The sequence below is a fragment of the Anopheles arabiensis genome, chromosome X (genome assembly GCF_016920715.1).
Source record: "Anopheles arabiensis isolate DONGOLA chromosome X, AaraD3, whole genome shotgun sequence".
NCBI lineage: Eukaryota > Metazoa > Arthropoda > Insecta > Diptera > Culicidae > Anopheles > Anopheles arabiensis.
This window is the reverse complement of record NC_053519.1, coordinates 18652501-18663715: the sequence shown is the minus strand read 5'-3', so window position 1 is coordinate 18663715 and position 11215 is coordinate 18652501. Positions and strand designations below refer to the sequence as shown.

Sequence of the window (11215 nt, the reverse complement as noted above, 5' to 3'; positions counted from 1 at the left end):
GAATTTATGCCATCGTACAAGGTACTGGATTGGACCGGCTCGGAGCAGCTAGTTCCCAAATACATCCCCTGGCCCATCCCCACGATCGCGCTGACAGTTCCCCTGTTCGGCGAGAGATGTAAACAAAAGAACCAGTTTTTTGAAAATTACCAAAATAAGAGCTATTTCTGGTTGTGTGCTTTGTGGTTAAATTTGATACCCCCTCGGAAGGAGATCAAGAAACCGCAGGAAGCCCACAAAGTGCCACCGGCGGTGTTGGATTGTGTGCAGCGCTGTGAGCGTCCGTTTAGGAGTCACTCGCCCGGAGGCATCAGTCGGCCGGGAAGCTGAGGGAAGCCATTCTGGTTAGAACGCAAAAAGTAAGCCGAGGAGAAAGGGAGGTAACCGAGCGGACTCGTTCATTTGCCCGTTGAGTCACAGCAGGTCCCGGCCCAGGGTCGGCTTGCCCAGTAAGTGATGGATATTCAGCGAGCGATGAATTCGATGCACACCCGCCTGAAGGTAATCGTAAAACGTTTTCCCACGCATTTGGCCCTTATCTGATCGGGTTTGCTGTACTGTGTTTTTTTCTTTATTCTATATCGGCAACTTCCTCCGCCTGCCTGCCCACCCGCGCAGCTGATAGCATTCGTGCACTTCATCCTGATCGTTCTGGCCCTCGGCAGTGCCTGGCTACCGTCCGCCTATCTGTTCTACAACCTGCTCTACCTGGTGGCACTGTTCTGGGCGATACACTGCCGCGAATCGATCGATGCGGTTCAAATCGTACGTTACTGTCTGTTTGGTAGCAGCTCATTTTGTGGCAGCTCACCGCACCGCTAACATTCGCTCTCCCATTCCAGTGTGCCGTCATCGATGGGTTTAGCTTTTTCTTCGATCTGATGGGCATCATCTCCTACTTCCCGTCGCACGGTATCTTTTCCGCGGTGTTTGCCATCTTGAATCTCGTGCTGCGACCGTTCAGCCTGCTGCTGTTGCAGCGCGAACTGTCCGACCGCGGCGGGAGCTTCGAGTTCGGACAGGGCGGCACGGGCGGTGTCGGCGAACGTCCGACCAGCTACGAGGATATCGATGCACCGCACCAGCAAACGCCGTCGCACGGCCAGGTGAACGTGGGTATATTTAAGTGAATCGCCTCGTTATGAGCGCCCTTTCTCTTCCCCCCCCCCCCAACGTAATCGTGGCGATCGTTGCGATACCATCCGCGCTAAACACATGAATCTCGTGGTGCAATGTTATCATTGCCGCCTCTTACTACTCCGTCGAAACGGTACGAATAATCATTTTCATCACCCACCCAAGCACCTGCTAGCGGAAACGGAATCTTTAGAAATGGTAGCATGCAGGTACGCGCCATTTAGAGAAGCGGGGCTTTTGCCTTTTACTTTCTTATTCGTGTTGCCTTTTTTACCAAATGCGCACGAAGCTATAATCATGTGAAGTAACGTAACATCATCCAGCTTGCAACATAGTGAGTAGAACATGGCTATTAACAGGTTTTTGTTGATTTTTTAATGTATAATTTACTATTTTCCCGTTAAAATTTTAATAAAAAAATGTAATACTGATCTGATTGATCTGAAAAAAAAAACATAACAAAAACAATAAGCTTGTCTAGCTCGTTAATTTCTCACCATGAAGCAGATAGTTTCGTGTAGGCTGTAGCTAGACTCTTAGTTGTGTTTAAAACAATTATCAAAGCTTATGGCACCTTGAAAGAAAAAAAAAGCAATTTAATGCCATTAATTGCCCACAGGTACAACTTTTACGTATATTCACACTTTTCTATTCTTTTAGCCGAGGGAACCGAGTTGGCTGACCCAGATCGAAGCATCGGCGAGCCGGCAATAGTAAGTCACTTTAACATAAATATGCTTTATCTTTATTTCTTTCGCGTAAAAATATACACCCACAACGAGAATTCGAGGAATAACGAGAAGGAGAGAGATGTGTAAACCTTGTTGAGTAAAAATAGCTGAAAACTGAAATTTAAATGATTTTAACGTAACAATTTGCTTAACGATACCCTATTTTTTTCTTCTTTTTTTACGTTACGTATGCGTATGTACAGTCGCAGTAAATCGTCTTCGGAGACAGTCGTAGGTCCAGTTGATAACGAGAGGGGGATGGACTGCGTGCATTAAAAAAAAAAAATACTTCCCATGCCGAATGCATTAATCGAAGACTGTAGAGTTTAATGTCCGTTTATGTTAAGTGATAACGAAAAATGCTGCCTTGATAACGCATTATGATTCGGTTCTTGTTCCTACTAGCAGTAAAGAAATGGGTAAAGAATTAGAGAATAGTTTTTTTTAACCTGTTTGTTTTGAAAACGATTAGCGTGAATGAAAACAAAATCGAATACAAGACACGAAACACACAAGGGGACATTTTTTTTTGTTACAATTTTTCTTCAATAACTGTAATTTTATTTTTCAATTATAAAAATTAACACAAAGTTCACTTTGTCCCTCTTGTCCCTGTCGACACATTGCACTAACGCACGCCTGCTATCTCCTTAGCTATTCATCGTTCTCATTTCGCATGTTTTTTTGTTTGTCCTATATGTGTATTTTGTTGTTGTTGCTGTGTGTACCACTATTTCTTCGCTCCACATTCGAATTCTTATCAAGCTTTCGACGATCCGAAAACACTTTCCAATGCTAGTTGTTTTGCTTTCATGTTCTTTTGCTTGTTGTTTTCTCTTGTTAAACTCTGTCTGTCTCCTTAAAGTAGAATTTTGTGTATATGTGTGGTTGTTTGCAGTGTAAAAGTGTATAATGTATACATAGTGTATCTCTTGCCGTTAGGCTGGTTTTCTTTCATGCCATTTTTTGTTCAATTGCCTCCCACTACTCCATGCGATCCTCGGAAACGCGTCATGGTTTTGTGTTTGTATGAGTGTGTTCTGGGTGTGTGTGGGTGTATGTGTGTGTGTGTGTGTGTGTGTGTGAGTTGCTGCTAATTGTAAATGTCACCACTGCTACTTAAGGAAGTTCTTGAGTCCCTCGCCTTGTAAATCCCTTCACATTTGCCGGAGATTTGTTTAGCCCTTCCGAATATCGGCAGTTTAACCTTTGCCGCTGTTCCCGTTCTTTAGGTGTTTCTGTATTCTGTGTTCTATGCTTTTTTGCTTCTCTCTTTTCTACTTTTACGTGTTTTGCTTTACAGATCTCTTAGTAATCGCTTTTTTGTTTTTGTTTTTGTTTTTTTTTTTCGTTTTCTTGAGTCACCGAGTAAAACTTATGCTTGGAGATAATATGACACATAGCGGAATAATGTAACAAATATGTTTTATTTTTCCACATTTTTTTCTTACCTACCTCAATGTGTGTGTATGTGTTTCTTTGATAAAGTGATTGGATGTGTTGTATTTTCTTTTTCTCTTCCTTTGTTTGTTTTGTCCAAAAAACGGCAGTATCATGTGAGATGTAATTTTTGTTCTTCTTCCAATGCTTAACAAGAGTATTGTTTTCCTTTGCTTTCTCTTCGATTACCTTGTAACGCTCAATTTTCTTCTTTGCTTGCTTTATAGTTTTTCCATGTCTTTTGTTTTCATGTGCTTTCATGCATTAGTTTGGTATGAACGAACGTCGTGGGGTTGCTTGTTTTTGTTTTGTTCCTCTTTTTGCCTTCTGCTGCTCAGACGTTACGATCTTTGTCGGAAAAGGGGTGTGAGGAGTTTCAATGAACAGTTGATTTTTTTTCTGTGTTAGTCTATTTCCTTTCCCATTATGATATGATAAACATAAAATGCGTTTTGTCTGTTCGGTTTCCTGTTTGACATTTTAGATTTACAAATGTGCATGATACGTGGTTGTGTGTTTCTGGGTGTGGTTGTATATGGTATGTCTAGCGGTAGTTTCGGTATTTCATTTCCTTTTGAGTCAGTCGAGTAAGAATGCCTGTTTTCTGTATTTTTTTTCAATCTCCTGCTCTTTTTTTTAAACTACTTTTCAATAACGTTCGCCTTTACCTAAGTCAATTGGGTTTTATTTCATTTGAAATTTCGTCTCATTCTGGTTGTGGGACTTTGAGCTACAGTTTTACCGTGTGTACTACTCAAACGTTTGAGCAGCATTCACGTTTTCCTGATGTATCTAGTATATTTTCCGATTTGCAATTTTGTGCACTTGGTTGGTACCAAAGTAAGTTTAGCTTATAAAATGTATAAAATAACTATAGAGTTTTATGCTTATGTTTCGTGCAAGTATGTAACGTTGAAATGATACAAAACCTATATAAGTTCAGTTTCTTTAACGCTTCGAGCACAGGCAGTTAGCTCCTTACCGTTGTTTTAGTGCTAGTTTATTGTTTCTCTTTTGTGTTTCTCTTTCAAGTATCTGCACCTATGCACTATTTACATGACCGTTGTTGTGGCTGTTGTTGTTATTTTCTTTGAGACGATGCATTAAAAAACACGTTAGCACACTGGTTTTTAAATGTTGTATATGCTGTGCCTATGTGTGTGGTATGCGTGTGATTGTGACAGGTTGTTTATTCGATGATAGTTCGTCTAGCTTTTTTTTTTTACTTAACGCAATGTCCATAGTGTGAGCATGCCTTTCCCAAACCCCTATTTGGTGCACCCCTATTGTGCTTTGCTAATGCGTTAGAATGTGTTTTGTTATTCCTGTATCTGTTCAATGACAGTTTCCTGTTGAATGTTTAGTTTGGGAGATTTGTTTTTTCTTCTTGCATTTTTTCTTTTTCTTACAACTTTATCATATGTTATCAATTTTTGCGCTGCGTTATGAATTGCGTGATAAAATTTGGAACAGGTTCAGAAAAAAAAGAAAACGAAATGTTAACCAGACATGTTTGAAATGTGCATTTCATCGCTTACATTTTTCGCACCGTAACCTACAACCGACGTCATTTCGTTTTATTCCCTAGTAGTATTTTCTTGCTATGTTGTTTGTTATTTCTTCTTCTTCTTCTTCTTCTTCTTCTTCTTCTTCTTCTTCTTCTTCTTCTTCTTCTTCTTCTTCTTCTTCTTATTTTTCGTTTCTTTGCTTTTGATTTTATTTAGTTAGTTTCGCTTGGGTTTTCTTCCTGTTTTGTGTAACTTCCTCATTATTTCTTGCACTGTTTTCTAGTTTAACAACAACAACCACTCATTAACTATTCACCACGCGACATGAACATGTTTTCTTCTGCGCTTTTCTCACAAAAGAAGAATGAAAGATGCTCCTGTTCCACCAGCACTGTGCCTCGGAAACGGTACGGTATTTCACTACATCAAACTATTACAGCCACGTATTTAAGTACATGGAAAGTGTTTTGTGTCTACACCTGGGTGTGCTAACAGTCTCTTTTTAAATGACAATCATCTGTTCCGAGAAGACAGCGGAAATGATTTGAAAAACCTGCAACGAGAGTGTGGAGAGGTGTATTTCATATGTGCAAAATGATTCTATGGTTTGCCTTTGTCATTTTTGAGTGTGTCTCCTGTTTCCTAATGTTCATTCCCTTTGTTGTCGGCATATGTCATGCTAGACAGTGGTAGATCTATGATTTGGGATGTGTACGTGTTTGTTATATTATTAACACATGCGTGTTGGAGTATATTGATTCTAAAAAGTTTAGTATTATTATTATACTTTTAGAACTGTTAGAACAAAAGGGGGTTTTGATTAATTTGTATGTGATTTATATGTTAATTAGGCAATAAAACAAATCTCTGGTTCTAGCATTTGTAAACATCTTGTTATAATTTGTAAACATAAGAATTATTTTATTTTTTTAAATAACATTAAAGCTGCCCGAATAATAAAAAAATGCCAAGATTTCTTTGTAAAACTATTTATAAACATAGCAAACACGTATACTGAACCACTATTTAGTACAAACAAAGTAGTTTTAACATGTGTGAGAGTTGTAACCTGGTGATCTTGATCTGCCATCGAATGAATTAGCTACAATTTAAACTATGGCGTTTTACAGGGTTTTCCAAGACACTTTCGAATGTAAACATTGTTTTTCACCGCGTGCAAAATGTTATTCTACATCACTCTGATATTGCATTTCCATCACAATCATTTTTAATTTCTTCAGTATGATTTTCAACACTTCAAAGGTATGTTGCCATTGTTTTTTTTTCACCGGGGGTTGAATCCATTGAAGTGTTAAAAATCATTATGAGGAAATTAAAAATTATCGCGAAGGAAATGAAATATCAGAGTGATGTGGAAAAACTTCTTTCCACGAAAGAAAATAATGTTTATATACCAAAGTAACTTGGAAAACCATGCATTGTTGCTCAGTGTATTAGTTCTGTTGTCCTTTTTACATGTTTGTGAGTGTTAGTATTTATCGGTCTGCCAGTAAAAGAGGATAGTAATATTATGGTCATAATTGAGATGTACGTCTGCTTGATTGTATCAGTGTGTGTGCGTGTGTGTGCGCGTGCGCATATGAGTGTTTGTGTGTGTGTTTTTATGTGTTACTCCCATGCATTATACTATACGTCGAACGCGTCGTCACTACCAAACGACTATTTCGGTGTTCTCATTGTTATTTTGTTGTTGTTGGGAATTTGATTTCCTCTGCATTAGTTTTCTCTCGCTATATTCTTTACCCTCAGCATTACACAGGATGTTTCATTTCAGCTCTATATTTCTTAACTTCTAGTTAACTAGTGACGCTAGTGACAAATATGTACAATTAATTTAGAATAACGTTTACGACAATTTTTCATTCCTCGTCTTATGTGTGTGACCGTTTTCTCTTTTCGTCTTCAACTGTTTCTTCTTCTTAATTCATTTTCGCTCACAAGTGCTACATTTACGCATTCTATATAATGACTGGATGAATTATTCTATTTTGATTTATTATATAAGAGTTCATTATCAGGGCTATGCGTTTTCTTCGTTTCCTTCCTCTATCTCCTGTATGCATGGTCGTGTACGTTAGTTGTACTTCTATCAACTAACACTTTCCTTAGGGTCGTCTTGTGGACTCCCGTTTTTGGTTGTTGCCTTCAATTCATTACGTTGCGCAGCATCCGGCTCATGTTAATCTGTTTAAAGAAGGAGATGTTGATTGGGTTGATACAGCGAGGGATGTGGGAAGTTACTTGTTTCAACTGATATCTTCAATTACTGTAGTATTGTGTTTAAGTTTATTGTTTATCCTTCGTTCTCTCTGTCTTTCTATCTTCATAGATCTCCTTCTTTTTTTCCTTCTGTTTTCATTTTCGATCAAACTGTCTTTTATTCTCTACTGAAGCGTTTCTGTTGTTTGTTTTAATTAAATTTTATACGTTATTAAATTATCCCTTTGTCTGTGTTTGTTTGCTTGAGATGTTTCATTTTGTTGTTGTTGGTGCCTCAGAACGACAGTTGCTTGCCTTTCTTGTTTACTTATTTTCTTCATTCGCATCTCGTTATGCTGTGTTGGTTTGCGCTCGACAACAAAGTGGTCGCATTCAGTTTGAGACAGCACACAGCGTACAGAGGCGGTGTACAAGACTGGCTGGCACTTTAACATTTGACATATTTTTTGTAAAGCCATTGCACACGCGACAAGAAATTACAGTACACCGTGTTTTGTTAAATGTTGCGTAAAACAATATGTCAAATGTACAGTGTCACAGTCCCATACTTCACTTGAAGAAGAATGCATAATCGTCGAGATTTACTGTAACGGCTATGCAAAAATATGCGAATATTTTTGACACGCTGCCATACAACCAATTGCTCTGAATAGAGTAGTAACTACCAAACTTTGGTACGAAAAGTAAATGGGTAACCCTAACCTTTACCGCACGGAAGAGTCCCTTGAGTGCCTGCTGCATATTTGTGTGTGCGTATGTTTGTGCACGGTTGCGACGCTTTTTTAGCAAGGCCAATTGTCCTTAGTGCAAATGAGCGTTTCGATATTTTCAAACCAAATTGACGTTTGCACGAAATGGGCTGTTTTGAGGTGTTTGCACTATTGTTCTACTCCGGCTAAGATGAGCAATTAGATTTCTATTTGTTCTTAATTTGTCTATTTTTGCTATTTATTCATTTTTAATTGCAATAAATTTACTAAAGTTTTCCCTTACTACGACTCAAATAAGGTATTGGAAGGAATTCAATCAACATAGTATGGTGAAATGATGATGTTGGATCAAACATGAGCCATACATGGTTGTATTGGTAAATATATGTATGTAAATAAAGGGGTTTCCGAGACAGTTTCAAATATTAACTGCATTATTTATCGGTCAAAAACGGTTTTCTACAGCTGTTAAATGTTCGATTTTCAACAGTCGTTGAAAAACATCGCGCGATTGATTAATAATGCTATTTACATTTGCTATTGAATCGAAACATCCTGTAAAATAAGTGTGACTATACGATGAGAAGACAATATACGATAAAATAAAAAGCGTACCGAACAGTATTGAAGAAACATATCAAATGAAAGACAAACATAAGGTACGCTCACACAAGTCATATCTTTGTTTGCAAATCTTTCACCTTTTGCCAGAAACAAGTGTCAGAAAAGGATTCGTCAGAAAAGGGAGGACGGATACAACAAATAGAATTAAAAAAATCGTAAAAACGAGGATTTTGTTATACGTAAACCACACTACACCACAGTTAGAAGACTTTGGCATAGGGAGCATTCGAAAAAATATGTTGAAACGCGAACATGCTTTCGGTCTTGCAAAAGATTCTTGTTGTCCATCCAGCGATGGATAGCTTGGATTGCTCGTCTTTCGAAGGCTACACAATTTTCCCGGTCCTTGTAGACAAAAAGTGTGTTTAGCAGATGTTTTCTTGTAGGATATGGGCTGTGTGAACACGGCTTTATAAAAACCATGCGAAGAAAATATGGTAAAACAGTAATGGTGTTTTGATGATTTTTGTTTCTGAAATGCACATTATCTACCATAGTTCTCATCAAATTTACTACGTTGCTTCCTCGTTTGTTTCTTTTAGGTATCTGTTCCATTTTAGTTTATCCTTTCATGTCTCGTTCATATTATTTTCCCTTTTGTGTTGACGTTGAAGAAACTCGATTTCACTGCTCTAGGTTTGATAAGGATTTATCTTCTCGGCATTTTTCTTGTCGCTTACTATCACCTGTGTAGATGTTTACTGTGTCTTTCTCTCACTCTCCGCCTGTCTCCATTTTTTGTGACCGGTCGGTTACCATAAACGGAGCCATATGTATGGGACCGATGGTAACTATAGCCAAGGTTGTCGCATGCCGAATAACGCCGGTTCCGCTCAGGTACTTGAAACAAAGACAAGAGTGGAATTTTGCAAGGTTTAGTTTGTCGGCCTGCAGTAAGTGTTTACGTGTGGAGTGTGACAGGATTGAGTGGTGCGCTTCATTATGATAAATAGTAGTAATAGTAATGGTTGTGGTAGTAGCAGCAGTAGTAATGATAGTAGTAGTAATAGTTGTTGCAACCCTAAACGCACAAGCGTCAACTTTTAGCTTTCAATCGAAACAGCATGCAATTGCGGGTGGTGTTGTACAATTCTGTCCCTTAGCGATTAAATCCGTTCACAGTGACACCTTGATCGGCTGTCTCAAGCACACGCTTACACACACACACACATACACACACACACACACACACACACACACACACACACACACACACACACACACACGCACACACACACACACACACACACACACACACACACACACACACACACACACACACACACACACACACACACACATTCAAATGCGCACACCCGCGTACACACACACGCACACACACACACACATACAAATGCGCACACCCGTGTACACACACGCACACACACGTACATATTATCAGTCGGTAGTGAGAGTATAAACGAAAAACAAGGAGTAGTGGCAAGGAATGTGAGAGCGATTCTGAATTGTAGTGTGTCGATGCTGGATGGATGTCAAGATTTCCGCTAATTTCGACTGTTTTTTTTTTCAAGTAGGTTTAGTACTCTGTTTCCTTATTGCTGCTCGAATTCGACATAAAAGCCGAACAGTGCAGTTTATTTATTTCTACTGCTATTCTCTTATTTAATCTTCCTTTACATTTACCTTCATATTAAACGATCAGCTTGAACGTGAACGTCTGTCCCTCTTCTTTCTCGTAGAACGTTAGTTTTTTTTCTTCTATGTTGTGTAATCCCTTCATGCCTCTCGCATTCTTCTAGTATCGACTGCTACACAATGGAAATTCGAATGATAATGTTCGCTTCTATGATAATTAGAACAACTTTGGGTATTTGTTCCTATCAAACCGTTTCACACACCTACCAACGCTCGCGCGCGCGATAAAGTGAAGGTGCACGTGCACACACACGCTTGCACTTTTTATTTACTAGTATTCCTATAAATTTTCTCTTTTCTATTTATATGCTATGTATGCTACCAAATTTATTAATTAGCTAAATATGTTTCAGTTATCAAATTTATTTTCTTCCTCTATTCTAAAGTTTTTGACCGTTGCTTTTTGTAATTTGGTAAGGTGTTGTTGCTAGTTTTTTATTTCGTGCATTTGCTTCCCTTCACCAATACATAACCTTACACACATTTCTTCTAGAACTTGTGGGCGTGTGTGTGCACGTGGCTCTCGTTTTACTCTCATGCTGTTCACGTTCACGATTTGTTGTTTTACAATGTTTGCTTTGTTTCACTGTTTTGTTTTCTTCGCTTACTGTTTGTTGCTATCCTATGTTCTATTTCTCATATCTCTTTTTGTGTTATCTTATTCACTTTTTATCTATCCTTGCTTTCGGTAATGTGTCGCGTGTTTGGTTGTAATTGTTTTATTAGTTATCTTTTTCACTATTCCATACACGCTAGCGATACAGACGCGAACCTTGTTTGTCCATTTACTTTTCACAGCAAAGCCACCTTTGCACACTGTTGCGTGATCAACTTGATTCGCTTGTAATGCATTGTTTTCTACTGTATTTGTTTTGGTTTTGTTGTTTTGTTGTTTTTACTTGATTTTCGTCTTTACATACTTCACAAAGTGAGTACACTATACGCGTGTGCGTTTGTTTGTGTAGGTATGTATGGGTCTGTTTATATACGTGTTTTTTTTTTACATTTGCCTATCAGTTTGTTTACAGACGTGATGGTTTTACAACATTCTGCACGTTTATTCTCTCTTCCTAGATGCTGCTATCTTATCATTAACGACTAATAAGAACCCACGCTGTTCGTACAGGATTACAATACATTTCGTTAAAAAAAATTTATTATCCTAATG

General features: G+C 38.4%; 2 protein-coding genes across 12 annotated transcripts in view; one reads left to right on the top strand and one right to left on the bottom strand.

Moving 5' to 3' along the window:
- The first annotated feature begins 42 nt into the window (after positions 1-42).
- On the top strand, positions 43-1591 carry LOC120906641 (type-1 angiotensin II receptor-associated protein-like). The gene is made up of 3 exons (XM_040318473.1): positions 43-501; positions 619-765; positions 843-1591. The coding sequence occupies exons 1-3, from the start codon at positions 457-459 to the stop codon at positions 1128-1130; spliced, it is 480 nt and encodes a 159-aa protein (XP_040174407.1). The 5' UTR covers positions 43-456; the 3' UTR covers positions 1131-1591.
- A 1583-nt stretch (positions 1592-3174) lies between these two features.
- LOC120906639 (disintegrin and metalloproteinase domain-containing protein 11) overlaps positions 3175-11215 on the bottom strand; it is a 105870-nt gene continuing 97829 nt past the window's right edge. For 10 of the 11 annotated variants that reach the window (XM_040318457.1, XM_040318454.1, XM_040318461.1 and 7 more), the window contains one exon: positions 10878-11215. This exon is cut by the window's right edge and continues 2794 nt beyond it. Coding sequence is in view for 1 of the 11 variants with exons in the window: in XM_040318467.1 (XP_040174401.1) it covers positions 9225-9231 (7 nt within the window). In the remaining 10 variants the exon portion in view is untranslated. Of the gene's footprint in view, positions 9232-10877 lie in introns of those variants that run through there. The other variant, XM_040318467.1, reaches the window with a different exon arrangement.